The sequence below is a fragment of the Natator depressus genome, chromosome 18, assembly GCF_965152275.1.
Source record: "Natator depressus isolate rNatDep1 chromosome 18, rNatDep2.hap1, whole genome shotgun sequence".
In the NCBI taxonomy this organism is placed as follows: Eukaryota; Metazoa; Chordata; order Testudines; family Cheloniidae; genus Natator; species Natator depressus.
The window spans coordinates 5,727,802-5,746,831 of NC_134251.1; the positions used below are offsets into that span (position 1 = coordinate 5,727,802).

General features: G+C 56.2%; 1 protein-coding gene across 1 annotated transcript; it reads left to right on the forward strand.

Annotated features, from left to right (window-relative positions):
• The first annotated feature begins 1,540 nt into the window (after window positions 1-1,540).
• Window positions 1,541-18,506, forward strand: SLC25A34 (solute carrier family 25 member 34). Its single transcript, XM_074975473.1, has 5 exons — window positions 1,541-1,954; window positions 6,364-6,429; window positions 8,463-8,615; window positions 11,396-11,530; window positions 14,530-18,506. Exons 1-5 carry the CDS (start codon window positions 1,541-1,543, stop codon window positions 14,710-14,712), a joined length of 951 nt encoding a protein of 316 aa, XP_074831574.1. The 3' UTR covers window positions 14,713-18,506.
• The last annotated feature ends 524 nt before the right edge of the window (window positions 18,507-19,030 follow it).

Genomic DNA, 19,030 nt, shown 5'->3' on the forward strand with positions numbered 1-19,030 from the left:
AGCTCAGTATGCCTAGAACAACATTCCTCGCTCTTGTCACTCAGGGCACCAGCTCGGGGTTTCTGCCTTGCGGGGCATGCCAGGCTTCAGCTGTGGGGCCTCATGGACCCTTTGAAACCAGCTCACTACCCCACCAAGGGGTTTGAAAATATTTACCAGATCTCAGCTCAGGACAGCTCCAGCTGAATTGAATCCCTGCCGTCGCTACTCTCCTCCCCCCGCCCTTTGATTCTCTACGTAGTACGGCAAGGCTCGGTGAGAGATCCTTCTCCTTTGCAGTCCCTACTGGCTGGATCAGCCTCGCCATGGGTCTCTGCCTGAGTAACAGTCCATCTCCTTTTGTATTTCATCTGAAACGTTCTCCTGGGCCAACAGCTCATCCTCTCTCCAATGGCCTGGGGAAGCGTTAGCAGGAAGTAGGCTCTGGTGAGGGAATGGCTCCCGGGAGCAACAATCCCGCTGCGGCCCATCTGAGTACCTAGGAGGTGGCCAGGCAATTCCTCGGGCCAGTCATAGCACGAAGGCAGCACGCGCAGCTAGCGTGAACAGTGAGGGTCAAAAATACCTGGCCAGGCAGCAGCTTTCTGTGAGCAGCTCAGATCCTCTTACTCAGGGTCAGTTTACACCAGGGATGCCAAGAATCAGGCCAGTGCTTTCTAAGGCAGCCTGCTTCCTGAATCACCGTATGTCACCAGTGCTGGGCGGGCCTGCATTCACCTGAGTACCCCACCTCAGCAGTGCCCATCATAGCAGGGTCACCCCCAGGCAACCTGCACCCCCATCACGCCCCAATACACTTTGTCACCCCAGGGGAGCCTGAACTCTGAGTATCTCCCACACACCAGGTCACCTCAGAGGACCCCACACGCCGACTGTGCCCTGTTCAATGGGTCACCCTGTACTTTGCACCGGGTACGCCAGGTCACCTCAGGGGATGCCCTACCCCAACTATCCCCGTTCACTGCATCACCCTGTACCTTGACTGCCACGTACACCAGGTCACCTCAGGAGACCCCTACCGCAACTATCCCCATTCAGTGGGTCACCCCATTTCCCCCACACCCTGTCTGTGCCCCACCCATCCCCGTTCAATGGGTCACCCTGTACCCCCCCCCAGCTGTGCCCCTGCCCACGGGGTAACCCCTTGCCGCTCACACCCTGACTGCGCCCCGCACGTTTGTGTGTCAGCCTGGACCCCCCCAAGGCTCTGTCCCCCTCCCTGGCGGCTCCCTCCAGGGGGCTGCGCGCTCCCACCCTGGGGATCCGGGCTTCGCAGGCGGCAGGTGCGGGGGCGCTGGGGGCCCCGGGCCGGCCGCGGGGGGTGTGCGGGGCAGGGCGGCGCTGATTGGCCGGGGGCGGGGCCCGGCCGCAGCCTGCGGGGCTCCGAGGTGCGGAGAGGGAGCGGGCAGTACCAGGAGCGAGCCGCTCGCTCTGCGCCCCCGCGTCCTGCCGATGCGCGCCCGGGGCCGCCCCTCGGGGGCCGCGCTGCCGGGGCCGTGCTCGTAGCGGGGCCCCGGGTCTCCGTCCTCGGGGCGCGGCGATGGAGCGCGCCCGCCCGCCGGGCCCGGGCCCGGGCTCGGTCTCGGTCTCGCCGCACGTGGACCTGGTGCTGGGCGCCACGGCCTGCTGCCTGGCCTGCGTCCTCACCAACCCGCTGGAGGTGGTCAAGACGCGGCTGCAGCTGCAGGGCGAGCTGCGCCCGCGGGGCACCTACCGCCGGCACTACCGCGGGGTGCTGCAGGCGCTGGGGGCGGTGAGCCGCGCCGACGGGCTGCGGGGGCTGCAGAAGGGGCTGGCGGCCGGGCTGCTCTACCAGGGGCTGATGAACGGGGTCCGCTTCTACTGCTACTCCCACGCCGAGGACCGCGGGCTCACGCAGCGGCCCGGCGGCACCGTGGCGGCCGGGGCCGTCGCTGGGGCGCTGGGGGCGTTTGTGGGCAGCCCGGCGTATCTGGTGAGTACCCGCCGCGCCGCTGCCTGGGCCCCCTCCGTGCCCCCGTCGGCTGGTGCCTTCCCTCCTCAGCCCCTGCGGACACCCTCTGCCTCCTGAACCATCCCCCTGCACGGTCACTCGGAGGCAGGGTTCTTCTCCGCTTTCCCTCCCGAACCGCGGCTGGGCTGTGAAAACTGGACAGCTGCCGCGGCCGGCTCCAGAGGGGGCTGCATTTCCGTGCTGGGGGAAGTGATCCGCCTGCTGGCGTGTTGGGAGACCTGGCCCTCTGGGCAGATGCAATGGAAACCTCCCCTGCTGCTGTGTTTGCTGGAGGAATTCCCTGTGCGGTCAGCCCGAGTTAGGGGGAAAGCAGGTGTCTGGTGAGGGCAAGGAGGGGACAAGACTTCGGGTCTCTGCAGTGGCGGCTCCATGGATCGTCCCCTCAAAGCGGTGTGAGTCTCCAGAAGGGCTGAGGTGGGGGCAGCGCTGCGAGAGGTGGCTCTTGTGGGGCGGCTGGCACGCTGTGGTCACACAGTACCAGGCTAGTAGCAATCTGTTATCCCAGGAGACCCCTCCTGGGGGAGCAAACGAGATATTGGGCCACATCTCTTCGGGGAGCCCTGTCACGGGTGGCCATACAGCCTGCAAGCTGGTAGCTCTGTCCCCTCCCGTGGCTCTGGGTGGAGAATCACCCCCATAATAGAGACTCTGGGTCTGGAACGTATCAGCCCCAGTTGCGTTTTGCATGGAGATTCAGGGCTTGTTTGAACCCCAGGTGCAACCCACAGGGGTGAAACTGATGCAAATGCTCGCGTGAACCCGCCATGCCAAAGCGTCCAGGGCCCTGTAGGTGCAGCAGTAACAGTATGTGAGCTGATGATAACCTCCCGGTCACACCGAGCCGGCTGTCAACATTGGTGAGGGGCAGGAATCTATCCAACAGGTCTGGAAACCAAACGAACCCCTCTGAGACCGCAGAATGGAGCAGAAACAAAAGCAGGAGGGGAGGTTAACATTTGAGCCAGACCCAGTACCTCAGCGCGATGTTCTCAGCACCACCCTGCCCCATAGATACAAGGGAGGGCTAGAATATCACAGGAGCTAGCTGGCCCCGTTCTCCTGCAAGAAGGTTTTAACTGTATCCTTGTCTCTGCTGCTTAAGGTGGAAAAGCTCATATGGTTCCCGAGAGGAGCATGGGGTTCAAACCCCCCCCCCCCCGAGGCTTATGATTTCCCTTTGGTAGAAGTGACAGCTCCCATCCGGATAGCACCAGGGACTCTAATGAGAGAAGTGGGTCAAACAGAAGAGGGTAGGAGGAGAGGAGGGCTCCTGCCACCTGTAAAAGTTGTCATGAATGTGCATCGTGTTTATGCTGCATCGTGTGGCAGTGTCACTCGGTTGCCTCCAGCGACATTTCTGGGTCATTAAGGATCCTGTTCCCAGACTGGCCTGGGTTTGCATCTGGAGTCCCTGTGAAGCACCTGGTTTATGGCCCCCTTCGCAGCTCTGTCTGTATGAAGAATTCCCAAATCGCCCCCCACAGCAGTGCCAGAGTGATGGCTCACAGGGGCCCTGCAGGGAACTTGAGCTGGGAGAGCAGCTGGCTGACTCTTCTGGCCCACAGCCATTGCCCCCACCTGCCCATCTTTGTGCTGCTGGAGGGGCTGGAGTATTTACAGAGCAGTCTGGGTGGGGTGGGTTCCAAGGGGCAATGAGTTCTAGAGGAGACTTTCAGCGCCCCGGACTCCTGGCTTCAATCTTAATAAGGTCGTGAGAGAGAGAGAGAGAGAGGGTTTGGTCTTGGCAAGTCCCTATCCGTGCACCTCGCAAGGGTACCACCAGATCTGGTATGTTCTCTGCCGGGCAGACCTGGGAGTGAGCTCGGCTGAATCACTGCAGGTCACGGCTGAGGGGCCCCTCTAGGAGTGGGGGCAGACTAAGGAGACTGTGGGTCAGGATTGAGGGGCATTAGTAGAACTGTAGGGGAGAACCCAAGACAAAAGCAGAGGGGCTGTGGTCAGGACTGAGGGGCTTGGAGTGGGCTGCTCAGGACTGGACCAGCCTGGGTTCTGTGGGGCTGCCACAGTCATAGAATCCTAGACGATCAGGGTTGGAAGGGACCTCAGGAGGTCATCTAGTCAAACCCCCTGCTCAAAAGCAGGACCAATCCCCAATTTTTGCCCCGGAATCCCTAAATGGCCCCCTCAAGGATTGAGCTCACAACCCTGGGTTTAGCGGGCCAATGCTCAAACCACTGAGCTATCCCTCCCCCGGTGAAGCCTGAGCTGAGGTGGTGATGACCTTTATCAAGCCCTCTGCGTGGATGTTAGTTGGGCTCTGGAGAGGAGGTTGGCAGCTGCAAGAGAAGAAAACAACAGGGCTCAAAGTCTGAAAGGGAGCCAGGCAGAGATTCATGCAACCCACCCCCAGCTCCTCTCTGCTGGGGGGACAGGCAGACTTACAAAGAGGCAAATTGTTCATTTTCCCCAGATGCCTGAGCTCCCATGGGACCCTTTCCCCCAGCTCTGTAGCAGGAGTGGGCAAACTTTTTGGCCCGAGGGCCACATTGGGGTTGCAAAACTATATGGAGGGCCAGGTAGGGAAGGCTGTGCCTCCCCAAACAGCCTGGCCCCTGCCCCCTATCTGCCCCCGCCCCATCCACACACACCCCCACTGCTCCCTGACTGGCCCCGCCCAGAACCCCCAACTCATCCAACTGCTCCCTGTCCCCTGACTGCCGCCCCGGGACCCCCCGCTCCCTACCCCCTTACCATGCCAGAGCCAGCCATGCCGCCACGCTGCCCGGCAAGAGCGGTGGGCCAGAGCGCTGGCGGCGTGGCATGCTCAGGCTGCGTGGGAAGGGGGACAGCGGTGGAGGGGCCAGGGGTGAGCCTCCCCAGCCAGGAGCTCAGGAGCTGGGCAGGACAGTCCCGCGGGCCGTAGTTTGGCCACCTCTGCTCTATAGGATGCTCTGCAGCCGCAAATCAGTCTCATTAGACACAAACCCAGCCAGGTGGATGAAGGGTGAATGCGGATGGCGGAGTTATACTTTTCCCCCTCAGCTCTGATTTCGGAATCAAGTCTGCTGAGCTCATAGTCATTGTGAGGAAATCAAATGCCATCTGCTTCTGCCAAAAGAAACAAAACAGGGGATGGACAGAGCCCCACTCGTTGGCTTAGGAGAGGGAATTTGTGCTCTCCGGTGAGTCTGGGGAAGTAAATTCCTTCCTTGGTAATAAATCCACATGAGCCATTGGAGGTGCCAGTTGGTCACCAGTCAACTAGATCACAAGCTCTTGATTGACTTCTAGTGTGTCAAGAAAGGGGGCAGCTGAATGGGCATAAGGATTTTTCCAGTGCTTTTCATCCTGAAGGATCCTAGGGGCATGTACAGGAATCGCTTCACCCACTACTGTAAATGCAGCCATCTCTGGGGTGGGATGTGGTAGCTGTTCAGCAGCGCTCAGCAACACGATACAGCTGCTGAGGAGAGGAAGTGAGTGAGAATATTGTTTTCCATGGAAAGCACAGGGGTATTCAGGGAGGCAAAATGTACTTAACCAAAGCAGAATTTGGCCACAACACTGGGGCTCATGCCTCTAAGCTAACAGGTATATGCCTAAAGTTAGGCTCCTAAATCCATGTTTAGGTGCCAACTTAAGTGACCTGATTTTTAAAAGTGCTGATCCCCCAGCACCTCCCATTGATGCTGCTGGGTGCTCAGTACTCCACAAGCACCATGCTGGGGCTTAAAGACTCTGAGGGAACAGCGCCGCCTACGGGAAGCCCAACACCACTTCCAGCAGCTCCCCTGCTCCTCCTCAGAGGTCTCCCATGTGAAGGTCTGACCCTGCTCAGCGTCGGAGCAGAGGAATTGAGACATGGATCAGACCAGGGGTCCAGCTACTCTAGGGTCATGTCCCAGCACCAGCTGCTTCAGAGGACAATGCAATAAACCCCGTAGTGGACCCATGGGGGGTAAATTAGAGAAGAAACTTCCTGTCAGTCAAGTTATGCCCTTGTGAGGGGGCAGCCAAAGGCGGGGAGGATGCTGGCTCTCAATGTGGGTCACAGCAGTGGTGGCACTTGGATCATTAGCAGCAGCACCTGGTGGGAGGGTTTGGGAAAGGACCTCCTGGACTTGGGCTCTTTGTGGGTGAGTCTGGAGAGCAGGGTGGGTCCCATGGGCGGTGGGTGCCCTGTTGTTTCCCACATCACTAGGACAGGTTGCAAGTTGGTGCCTGGATCTTCACTCCCTTGCACTAGAAGAGACTAAGAGGAGCGGGAGTGGTTCAGTGGGGTGACTCCTGCTATCCACGAGGGCCTGAGCCAGCCCCACCACATGGGTGTCTAACTTGCTATGGGGGGCTGGGTGTAGCCTGGCAGCTTGCTCCTTTCTAACCTGGCCAATTCCCTTTAATTGTGACAGGTCAAAACGCATCTGCAAGCCCAGACTGTGGCATCCATGGCTGTGGGGTATCAGCACAACCACCAGGTGAGCAGAGGGTTCTGGGATCTGCCCAGTCTTCCCTGGTTTGTGCGTGTGACCTGGAGCAGTTGTTAACGCTGGTGGTGGGATGAGGAGTGTTGTGTGCACAGGATGCTGCGGGGACTGCGTGGCTGTGCTGGGTGTAGAGTGTGCGTTGTGTGTATGTCGGTGTTGGGGTTCCAGGGTGAGCTGCAGCTGGATCTCTGTCTCTCTTTGGGCCCCTCTTTTAAATGGAACCTCAGGGGTCACTTGGCTACAACACCCCCTCTTTACACATCATATTACCGCCTCTGACCCCTCTGGCTCTGGGTATAGAATTCTCTCCAGAGCTTGTGACCAGTGTGAACTTGTGGTGCCTCTGGGCAGCTTGATCAAACCCAAGTTTGGTTTACTGGTTCACAGAAATTTAACAAGCAGAGAGAAATGGGGTTAAAACAATAAAAGCCTAAACGCATTCTGTCTCACCTAACCTGAGCCCCTCCTTGCCAGTAGGTTCCAGGTAAGGCACCTAGCTGGGGGAGACAAGTTGCATCTTGTAATGGCTGCATCTTGGATAGTCTGTCACCCCATCAGTATCTCTGCCCCCTGAAATCACAGGTTCTCTTTTGATCCCTTCCACGCTCCCGTCCCACCTGGTGATCTCCTGTGGTTTTGTGCTGAGCATCTGAACCTGGCCAGACTAGTTTCTGCGTTTCTCCAAACAGTCTGCTCTTTGCACAGTGGCTTCTTGGTGTTCTCCCACTGAGCACCAGGGGATTGATTCTGTCTTCAGCCGTTGTCCATGGGTTCTTTTAGCCAGCAACACCTCAGCATCCAAACCCACAGAGATTATGTACAGTTATATTAGTAATAAAAATTAATAGAGAGAACTCCTATGTTCTCCACAGTAGGATGATGTGCAGAGGGGGTCTGAATGTATAGCACTATGGGGGTCGTGTGTGTATGCTCATGAATGATGAGTGTGTGTGCTTGCATGTGGATTTTGTGTAGTAAATCCGAGTGGGCCTGCATGGATGTGTAAGCGTGACATGCAGTGCATGCTGGGTCCATGTGTGCAAATCTAGTGGAAATGCCTGGGTGCCCATGAGAACGGCGTGTGCGGTAGATGTAACCATCTGCCACACACCACACTCAGGCACACACAAGTGTGTACGATGGATGTGACATGAATGGTGGATGTGTGTGCATGTGTCCATGACACACGTGGCGCATGTGCGACATGTAGCAACACGTGCTGTCTGTGTGTGCTGGATGTTCTGTCCGGCCTGTGGAGTGCAGGACCCTTGCACTTGAATGGCACAGGGAACCACTGGGTTTTCATGCCTGTTCCCCTGGAACGCACTGGTCCTGTTCCCTCCGGGGGCCCCCTTTGTTGAGGCTCCCGCAGCTGCCTTGCTCTGTACACACTCCCATGAATGCTCCTGAAGATGATGACACAGAGTGTTTTTCAAGAAGAAAGTTGCTGAATGGGAGGAACGGGCCTGGGCAGGCGAGGTGGGGGGGGGGGACGGATTGTTGTCATGGGCCATTTGCTGCTGGGGACTCTGGTGACGTTGGCCCCACCAGGCTGTTTGTGTTTCTCTGTGTGGCAGCTGCACGAAGCAGGTTCCAAAGTCCTCGGCACTTTTATTGGCTCCACTCCTAGGGGCAGAGGAAGCAAAGGCCTCCTCATGGGCTGGAGGTACAGTTTGGCCAGGACACACCATACAGACAGCAGTCTGTCCCAGGCTGCTGGGTGTAGCCGCAAAGTTGCCTGTAAGGGGATTATGTAAGTGGAATCCTGCCAGCTATTGGGTCTAGTGCAGCCCCGCTTCTCTCAGATACTAACTTACAGGCAGACCCTCTGCCAGGCTGCATCCTTGGCACAGGCTCGCTCAGGTGGCCCTGAGCCACATCAGAGCCACTGACTGGGTGCAGCACGCCCTGCCCACTGCAGTACTGGATTGACCCAGAGATTCCCCCCTTCCTCCCAGAGATCCCTAAATCCTCCTGTTTTCTGCCACTTTAATATCTCATCATCTGTCTGATTCTCTGCCTAGGGTGTCTCCAGCGCCTTTGAGACCATCTACAGGAAGCAGGGGCTTGTGGGCCTGTGGCGGGGTGTGAACGGCGCTGTGCCCCGCGTCATGGTGGGCTCTGCAGTGCAGTTGGCCACCTTTGCGTCAGCCAAAGAGTGGGTCGAGAAGCTCAAGGTGAGCAGTGGTGGGAGGGGCTGCTTGGCCCCTAAGGGGTGAGAGATGGGCAGGGCCATGGGGCCTGGCTCTGGAGTAGTGTTGCCAACTTTCTAATTGCAGAAAACCGAACACCCTTGCCACACCATGCCCTTCTCCGAGGCCCCGCCCCACCCTTCTCCGAGGCCCCTTCTCCACCCCACCACTTCTGCAGGCCCCGCCCCTGCTCACTCTATCCCCCCTCCCTCTGTTGCTTGCTCTCCCCCACCCTCGCTCACTTGCTCATTTTCACTGGGCTGGGGCAGGGAGTTGGGGTGCGGGAGGGAGTGAGGGCTCCACCTGTGGGTGCAGGCTCTGGGGTAGGGCTAGAAATGAGGGGTTCAGGGTGAGGGAGGGAGGGAAGGCTGGGCATGCGGGCTCCAGGCTGGGGCTGAGGGGTTCAGAGTGTGGGAGGGGTCTCAGGGCTGGGGCAGGGGGTTGGGGTGCAGAAGGGGGTTTGGGATGTGGGCTTAAGGCGGCACTGACCTCAGGTGGCCCTGGCATTTTCCGGGGATGGAGGAAGTCTGCGCAGCTCCTTCGGCAGCATGTTGCTCCGGCACCTAGGCAGAGGGGCGGCCAGGGGGCTCTGTTCTGCCCCTGCTCGCAGGCATCACCCCTGCAGCTCCCACTGGCCACGCGGTTCCTGGCTAATGGGAGCTAAGGAGCTGGCACTTGGGGCAGCGCCTGCGGGCTGGAACTGCGTACAGAGCCCCCTGGCTGCCTCTCCACCCAGGAGCTGGAGGGACATGCTGCCACTTCCCAGGAGCCACGTGGAGCCAGGCATGTAGTCTGCCTTAGCCTCGCTGTGGCAAACCAGACTTTTAGCAGCCCTGTCGGCAGTGCTGATGGGAGCTGCCAGGGTCCCTTTTCGACCGGTCGTCTGATCGAAAACCAGACGCCTGACAGCCCTGCTCTGGAGTGTGGGACGGGAGGTATCCAGGGGTTAGGTTTGGTCTATCCCCTTCTCGTGGGCCAGTCTCCGGAGCCATCCCTGCCCCAGCCTTTAAATTTGCACCCCAGCAGACGGGACACTTAGCACAACACCCACTTCTCGGGCACAAAAGATCCCAGGCGCCATCTGTGGTATTGTGGGCCTCTAAGGCCTGTCATTTTAGACAAGCAGCCACAAAGCCCTGGCCTGGTTTCTGGGGCCATCTGTGTCCCAAGGCCCCTGGTCCAGTCACTTGCAGCATCTCTTCAGAGATGATGCTCATGCCGCGGCTCCCCACACAGGGCTCCTTGCCTTCATTTCCCCCTGCTTTAGATCCCCAAGGAGGAATGCGTCCTTTGTGTGTGGATGCAGCTGCCCCTGTGGAGTGACCCCACTCCTGGGAAGCAAACCCAGGGCTCCAATGGGGCAGTGCAGCGTGCCAACTGCTGAGCCAGGCAGCTTCTTATTCATTCATCCAGGCTCTGTAGACGTGGGGATCAGGGAAGGAAGGGCAGCCACCGGCAGGGGAAATCTCTGTTGCGCCTCCCTCTGTTGTAGGAACGCCGCAGCTGTCTTCCTTGCCACAGATTCATTCACATGATCTACCAAAATAGCCCATGACGCCAGCTCCCCTGCCGTACACCCTCCAGGGTGGACTGGAGGGAGCGGGGACTGGTGTCAATTTCACATGGGTCTTTGTTCCCTTAGAGACAGTGGTGCCTATTCCCCTAATCAGGTCTGACTCAGGCCTTCATGATCAGCAAAGCAAGCAGCTGCTGGGCTGCCAGATTTAACCCCCCACCTCTGCTCCAACTCCCCAGAAGTGGGGGGGGGGGGGGGTGAGGTGGTCTCATAGCCTGCCCTCCCCCCCACTGGCCACTCAGATTGACAGGCTGGCTCTGGTCCTAACGTAACTCAGAAAAACACAGCACTGTTGCCCTCGAGTGGATCCCTCCCTGGCCCCCAGCGCTGACTCGGTGCTTTCCCACCACGAGATCAACAGGGCTCTGGTGCAGGCGAACATGCAGGAAGGCGAGCGGAACTGACGCACTGCTTAAAACACACTTTATCCTGGCTTTTCGCCTGGATCATCAAAGCTAAAAATAACAGCGGGGCGGGTGAGCTGGCGGGGGCACCCCGGCTGCTCCCAGCCCACGGGAAAATAAACAGCTGCCTGAAGAGGACACGCAGAGGGCAGGGCCACCTCCCCTCATGCTGTCGGGGCCAGTTGCTGCTCCGACAGGCCCATCTGTTGCCCCCTAGGGGCTGGGAATTAATTGCACCTCTGTGTCTCGAGAGACGGGTTCTCGGGTCCACAGGAATCAGCATTTCGTCATCCTGGTGGTTCAGGATTCGGATCCAGGGCCCCAGTTCGGCCCATTAGAGATGGAGGGAACCAGCCACGTTTGGAGCGGATCTGGCTCAGCTTTTGAAGACTTCCAAGGTTCAGGGGTGGGTGGGGCGTCAGATTCAAGGGTTTGGTTCGACCCATGACGCAGAAGGGAGCATTTGTGAAATTTGGAGCCAGCCTCATGTTTCTGGCCCTGCCCAGGAGCTCAGGGGTGTCTGGATTTGGGTTTGGGCCCGGGGCTTTCCCCACCCTCAGTGGGCATGGTGGGTCACCTCGAGGAGTATTGGATCCCTATACAGCCTCATCTCTCTCTCTCTCTCCCCCCCCCCCAATTTACCTTGCCTGCTCCCTGCATGCGCCTGTCATCTCCGTTGCTCTGGCAACGGTGGCGTTCTCGTGCTCATGGCAACGCGTGGCCGCTGCATCACAAGCAGCAGGATCTGGTGCGGGGTTGAGTGTAACTGGTCCCCTGTCTGGCAGTGGTTCAAGGAGGGCAGCTGGATGGTGGCCTTGGCGGGAGGCATGATCAGCAGCGTGGCGGTGGCCGTGGCGATGACTCCCTTCGACGTGGTCAGCACCAGGCTCTATAACCAGCCCGTGGATGAGCGGGGCATGGTAAGTCTGTGCCGCAGGTGGGAGGCCAGGATCCCCATTTACTGATAGCTGAGCTGTACGAGCAGGCTGCCGAATTGTGGGGCTTGGATCCCAGAAGTTCCTGGCTCACCTCCCTGTGCTCAGCCCACTAGGCTATGCTACCTGGAGCATCTTCACGTGCACCAGTCTGCTGAATGCGCTCAACTTCACAGTATTTAGAAGCAAAATCCACACCCTGCTGCTCAAGGCCGGGCACAGGTGGTCAGGCCCGGACTAAACCGACACCACCCACCTTCTAGCCGCTATGTGCCAGCCTCACAGTGAGTGACCAGCTGAGCCATGCACCCTCCTGAGCCCGGCTGGACTATGGGGCAGTGAATCCCAGAATGGTGGGGCCTCTTGGAGAGCTGACAACTCCCAGGGCTTCCAGTGCAAGGCTGCTCATTTGAGCATCTCTGCTCAGCTGACCTTTGCTGAGGTGGGGCCTGGCTGCTGGGAGACCCAACCCGTAGAAGGGCTCCACTGATCAGAGTCGACAGTTTTCCACCCAGACGCCGGTACAGACTGGGGAGAATAGGTGGGAAAGCCCCCTGAAGCTGGCTGCACCCATGTTCTGCACTAGCTGAGGAGTGTGTGTTGGTGTCTGTTGCAATAGTCCAGCCTGAGAGCTCACAAAGACATGAGAACGCTCACGAGGTCCAGATACAGGGTGAATGGTTCCCAATGGAGATGGAGGAGACCTGGTGGCATTAGGCCTCGTCTTGTCCACAAAACTGCAACATCTTGCAGGTTTTCATTTGAAAAGAAAAGACCCAGATTCTGCCCTCGGTTACTCTGGCGCAGGCTGATCAATCTCACTTTGGGGTAACTGGCAACACAGTCTGGCTCATTAATGGCTCTGTTGTTAAACTGTGGATTTTCAATACTTTACCTCTTTCAATGCAAAACCCACCCTTTTGTGAAAATGATGCAAAAGGTGTGTCAAGCTGCCCTGGTGGCTCAAGAGTGTGAGTGCCAACCTCAGAGCAGACTGTTAGGAATCAGGGCACAAACCGCAAACTGGTTGTGAGTCCTATACTTAAATTTCACTAACCAATTATCAAGCATCAACTGCTCAGACACTGTAACAGCCTTACCATGGAGTCACAGACAGTCCCCTTGGGTACGCCGATCTATCTTGCCACCCAAGTAAGCCTGCCTTTGTGATAGATGGTCCCTTATACCAAAATCACTACAAGATTCAGGTTATTTCCAGTCCCAAAGGACCAGTCACTTACTTCAGGTCAATTGCACCTTAGGTCTCATACCAAACACAATGTTTGTAGGCAGTCCTATAATAAATGATCTGAGGATTTACTTACTAGGAAAAGGAAATAGGAGAGTTACAAGGTTAAAGCAGGTAAACAGACACATACAAGTGAGTTAGTCTTAAGTTTCAAAAGGTAATAGAAGCTTCTCTAATAAGCAGGCTCTATGTGTCCTTCAGGGCTAACCCACACCAAACACTGGGCTTGTGCTTAGAATTCCTCGCCCCTTAGAGTCCAAGCAGGCATAAAAGACACAAGTTCCTCCTCGTTAGGGCTTTTTATTCCTTCCCTGCTTCTGCTTCAAGTTGCAAATTCAGCTGTTGGAAGGAATTCAGTTACAAGTATCCTCTTCATGGGGGGGGGGGGGGAAGGGGAAGGGGAGCAATCAACAAAGTCTTTTGTCCTCTGATGTTCCACAATGCTTTGCCTGGCGTTGATGGGCCTCTTTCGTTGGGCAGGAGCCAACACCTGTTGGAAACGAGTATTTCACATTTGTTAATGCTTCTCTCCTGCCTGATGACTTACAGTTAGACAGCAAACACTTTAAATATTACTTTCTAACGGGGGATTCAGATATTGTGAGATGAATGCAGGCAACTATGTACCAGCATTTCATAAAGTCTAAAGACATTTATATAACTCTAGTTCCTATTTTAACAATGATGAACCAGACTGGTATGTGTTTGTCACTGGTCCGTTGAGACCTAGGGGCCATGCACTGCAAACGTCACAAGCTGTAATTTGGGAGTGGGAAGGTGGGGGGACTATAAAATAGTCAGAACTGCTTGTGCCTCAATTTTTCCATCAGTAAAATTGGGCTAAGTAGCATTGGCTTCCCCCAAACAGACGAGTGTGAGAACTAACTAACCACTGTCTGCAGCATGTAGAGATCCTCACATAAGGGGCTCAGAGCATTGTGAATTATTCTGTTTATTGAGCTCAGGGAGGGCAGGGGGCAGAGTTTTCAGTAGTGCTCAGCACTAACCATGCACGGCTCTTCTGAAAATCTGGCCTGGCTTGGACGTTAAAGCGGGAGAATATCAAGCAGGAGTAGAGAGGCAGAGTTAACTCTGTATACAGCATTCAACCATTCCTGGAGCCTCTGGCCAGTTCTGGTGTCCACACATCGAAAGGGATGTTGACAATTTGCCAAGCGTCAGAAAGATGCCACAGGAATGCTCTGAAGTCTGGGAAACTAGTGAAAGATTAGAGAAGCTCTGGCAATTTCGTTTCATAAGAGAAGGTGAAGAGGTGACTTGATCACAGTCTACGTGAATATGTGGGGAAGGGATTTCTGGTGGTAGGTGGTTCTTTTAATCTAGCAGAAAAAGACAATGAGATCCAGCGGCTGGAAGCTGAAGCTAGACAGTCAGACTAGAAATAACGTGCTTGTTACTAACAGGGAGGAATTAATCCTTGGGAGTGGTGGAGTCTCCAGCAATCGGAGTCTGTAACTCAGGACTGGGGTGTCTTTTTAAATTAGACGCTGTAGCTCAGCCAGAAGTTATGGGCTTGCTGCAGAAATTATTGGCTGAGGTTCTCTGGCCTGTCTCAGACGGGAGGCCTGGCTAGATGGTCCTCGTGGTCCTTGCTGGCCTTACAATGAGTGAGTTACAATAGCACGTAGACCAGATCCATGTATATTAAACCTGAGCGGGGTCCTGTGTGTGCTGGGGCAGGTTTCTGATACCTCTCTGTGTCTCCTGTCCCCAGGGGAAGCACTACCGAGGGTTCCTCGACTGCTTTGTGCAGATCTCCAGAAAAGAGGGCATCCTGGCTCTGTACAAAGGGATCGGACCTGCCTACCTCCGTCTGGGGCCTCACACCATCCTCAGCCTGCTCTTCTGGGACGAACTCAGGAAGCTCACCTACCGCCACCAGCAACATGGAGTTTAAGCCCCTGCGGCCATGTGGGCAGATCCTGCCACGAGATCATCTGCACATGGATTCTGGGATCTCTCTGCCAGCCTGATGGGACCAGAAGTGAGGGACGGGGGATACGGCAGTATAGGAGCCCAGACAGTCAGCTCGGGACTTTCGGGGGGTGCTGAAATCCCCCAGATTTGTAGGGTTTCAGGAGAGAGGAGCTCTGTGTCCAACTCCACTGCCTACAAGAAGCTCCCACCTGCAGACACTGCTCCGAGCGAGAATGGGCTTCCGTCCAGGAGCGCTGGCCAGCTGCTGTGGAGCGAGAGGGAGCTGTCCTCTATGTATGTGCCTGGGAGCCAGGAGGTCTGAGTTCTGATCCCAGCTCTGACACAGACTCCCTTCTGGGGCCTTGGGCAAGCCCATGTCCCTCCTCCGTCCCTCAGTTTCCCCATCTGTGACATGGGGTTCAGAGGGCAGTTGTGAGGATTAAATGACCTGATGTTTTGCAAAGTGCTTTGATGCTGTAAAGAGCTGGGTAGATACATGTGCCAGGTGGATTCTTGCCAGGTTAACTTGGCCTTCGAAGGACTTAAAGGACCCAGTGCCGTTCCTAAGCGTTGTTCAAGGAGGAGTTCCCCAGTGCAGGCCTTGGACTTCTTCCCTGAGTAAATCGCATTTAACCCTAATGGGAGCTGCTGCAGGGAAGAGTGGACTGTCATGGACAGGGTACAAAGATTTTAGTCTGGAGCAAATCCTGCAGCAGTCTGTCCTACAGAGCACGTACCCGGCAATGTCTGAGTCCCAGCGTGGTCCCAGCCTGGGTTGCCCATGAACCTCGCTGTGCCCATCCCTGTCCCGGGAGAAGTTCCAGGCGCTCAGACACCAGGCACGGCATAGGAACCAAAATCAACCGGGAAGCAAATTGGTGAGGGGCTGCCCCTAGAGGCCGTGGAGCCCCACAGCTGCGGGGCAAGGAGGGCAGCGCAGGCATGCGTTTCACAGTGAATTTGATTTGCTAGTTTGGGGTTAACTTTCGACACTTGCTTCCCCTGGCCTTGTAAGGGAGGAACGCCCCACATCACCACCTCCCCACATTCCTGCTCAGTCCGATTCCAGGGACGAGTTCAGCTTCTCTGCTCAGCCCGGCGGCACCCGGAGGTGCGGGCTGCACTTGGTGTTCCAAGGTCCTTGCATGCAGCCCGGGGCATGTGAGGGAGGCAGGTGCGGGGGTGGATGCTGTGCCACAGGCCAGGTCAGTGGGGCCTGCTCCTGCCCTCCCAGGGGGCAAGCAGGAGAACATCTTCCTGAGCAAGGGAGACGTCTAAGTCCTGGGCTCTGCCACGTCTCTAAGCCTTAATCTCACCCTGCCGTAGTGCCTGGCAGGCGCTGGGTGCGCCTAAGCCAGTGCTGCCCACTCTGTGCAGGGCATTCACTTCTACTCAGCAGATGCTGGAATCTGAGCCTCAGCTCCGGGCCGCTTGCGGCAATCAAATAAAAGATTTTTTTCTACTTTTTTATTTTTACATCTCTCCAGCAGGTTTTTATTTTGCTGCTGAACCAGGTTCCTTTCCCTCTTCCCCGCAGCAACCACCTGCTTCTGCTGGGAGTACAGTGCCCAAATCACACCTGCATCACACCCAGCTCAGCGTGTTGCCAGTGAACGCTGCTAGGGGGAGATCTGGGGACTGGCCTCCCGGCTGGGAATTTCAGGCACCAGCAAGTTTGAACCGATGCAGGGGCATCTCTGGTATTGCCAAGGGAACGTGGCAGCAGTGGGCTCTCCCTGTACCCTCACACCCGGAAAAGGAGATGAGATCACCGCGTCAGTGCGGAGCTGGGCACTCTCATGACAGATTTCAATTCCCCCCCACCGTCGGGCCAGCACCGCCACGGGAGCGTTTGACTTTCAGGCTCGCCGTGCTCTGCTGCTTTGGAGGAAGTCCCCCGGGGTTGTTCAGGGCAGCAGGGCTGCCCTCGTGCCAGGCCTTCAGCGGGGCACTAGGATGGAGGGCAGGCTAGGAGCTGAGCTTTTGAGAATCTGGCCCTTAGCAGAGCCAACTTTAACAATCACCCTTAGACTTGCTCTGAGCAGGGAGAGCTGAGGGGCTGATAAACTGCTGTCAGCCTTTGTGTCCTGCCTGCACAGCTTCCCCAGCCATTGTAGCTGCCCGGGGTGGGGCAACTGTGCCTCCCCATGAACACGGTATGGTTCTTGGTTCCCCTCTGGTGGCTAGACATGCATAGAGATTTGTGGGGGTGGTACTGCCTGGAAACAAACAGCTCAGGCCGTAAAGCTGTAGGCGTTGGCTCAGGAGGTCCCAGGCTCAACTCCCACTGGCAAAACAAAGCCACGGGAGATGGTTAGGAATACACCAGTGCATACGAGGCTTAAAGACTTGGGGGAGGGATAGCTTAGTGGTTTGAGCATTGGCCTGCTAAACCCAGGGTTGGGAGTTCAATCCTTGAAAGGGCCATTTAGGGATCTGGGGCAAAAATTGGGGATTGGCCCTGCTTTGAGCAGGGGGTTGGACTAGATGACCTCCTGAGGTCCCTTCCAACCCTGAGTTTCTATGACTGCACCTGCACTAGAGAACTGAGCCATTAGTGACTGCAGCAGGGCAAGGCCCTGCAGCGCAGTGTTGACAGTTAGCCATGCAGGTTTGGGGAGGCTTTTGCTCCAACCCGATACTTGCCCTGTATGGGAGCAGCAGGCACCCTGCCCTGTGGCCTGAGAGCACACCCCATTCATTCTGGCACCTTGAACAGGGATTCTGCAACGAATTTAGTGATCAGGTCCCGTGTATGAGCCAGAATTGAATCCAGCTCCCCAGTGTCGGGGTAAACAGCAGTAATGACGTATGTCTGGCTCTTGATGTCTGGGGATCCAGGCCACAGTGTAAGAAGGGACCAACGTGTGCTCTTCCCTAGCTGACTGTTGGTGTATTTTGTGGGAGGAAAGGAGGTGATCAAATCCAGAGGGGTGCTCCAGGGGAAAGTGCAAAGAAAAACCAGTGCAGCTAACCGGGCCCATCAGAGCAAGGCCAGGCTCTGAGCCCCTTGCTGAGGAAGTGGAAGGGCAGCGCCAGGCAGACAGCCTGGGAGTGCAATGCCAGAGAGCAGCAGAATTGGGCAGGGAGCAGCCATCTGGGGGGCACAGAGATCGGTGCTGGTAACATGGTGCCTGCCAGGGGCCACTTAAGATGCTGTGCTGCACACACCTTTAGAGATTTGCAGTGGACCCCCGGCACTTCCCCTGCTGCTGCTACCACCGCCCCCAGACCTGGTGCTGCTGGGTTGGAGGCTTCCCCACTCTGGCACTGCCAGTGCAGAAGGTGGGGGCCCGCAAAGATTCTAAAAATTAACACTGGCCACTCCAGGCGTGTATTAAACTCCCAAGGTCACAGCTTCTCTCTGACCTTGGATGGGTAGCTGCTGCCACCACCCAAATGAAAAGAAACCCTTTGAAACCAGGAAGGCACATTTGGGAATTCCTTCGTGTAGGGCACCCTCAAGCCCTTTCACGCCCCCTCCCAGGAAGATCTGAGAAAGAAAAACAAAGGAAATCAGCTGTTGCCACCAGCTAATTAAAACAACACCTGCACAAACCTCTTAGGACCCCAAAACCCCAATCCTGTTCTTAAAAAAGGTAAATTTTATTAAAAACAAAAAGAAAGAAAATACACTTGGAACGTAGGCTATTGCTAGATTTAAAAAACCCACTTACAAAATGTAAACATCAAGAATAACCTTCTTGAGGTCCAGCTTAAAGGTTACAAGTAAAGCAAAAAGCATTTGGGGTTTAGCACAGAGGAGTCCACAAGCCAATAAAAAATAAAAGGAATAACCCTGATCACGGCTTTCTAGACATTCCCTGATTTACTTGCATTTTGCGGGGTTTCGATAAGCAACCTTTAGGTATGATCTGATGGTTTTTCATACCTGGCTTTCAGCTTCTCACAGCATAACTGCTCCCTGTTCCCCTCTTTCTAGGAGAAAAACAACACACAGACAAAGAAGTTTTTTCCCAATTTTAAAAAGTTCTTGCCCTCCCATTGGCTCTTTTGGTCAGGTGCCCACTCCTTTTCTTTTACCTGTGAGCTTGTTAACCCTTTACAGATAAAGCAAGTAGAGAACAGCTACTAATGGATTTTATAGCTAGCTAACTGGCTGGCTGGGTGCCCATAAAAGGGAGCTCCCCCCTTCATTTATCACACCCCAGCCTGGGGCTACAGAGGCTACTGGGCCCCAGTGACAGATACTGGGATGAAGTGGACCAGGCCAGGATGAACTGGGCCACGCCAGGATGAAAGACCCCCTCGGCCTTAGCCCTGCAAGCGACTGAGAC

Excerpts from the sequence above, each read along its gene's own strand:
- SLC25A34 (XM_074975473.1), top strand. The coding sequence starts at position 1,541 with ATGGAGCGCGCCCGCCCGCCGGGCCCGGGCCCGGGCTCGGTCTCGGTC. Across the intron at positions 1,955-6,363 it reads TGGGCAGCCCGGCGTATCTG|GTCAAAACGCATCTGCAAGC; the intron begins GTGAGTACCCGC and ends TAATTGTGACAG. Across the intron at positions 8,616-11,395 it reads AGTGGGTCGAGAAGCTCAAG|TGGTTCAAGGAGGGCAGCTG; the intron begins GTGAGCAGTGGT and ends CCTGTCTGGCAG.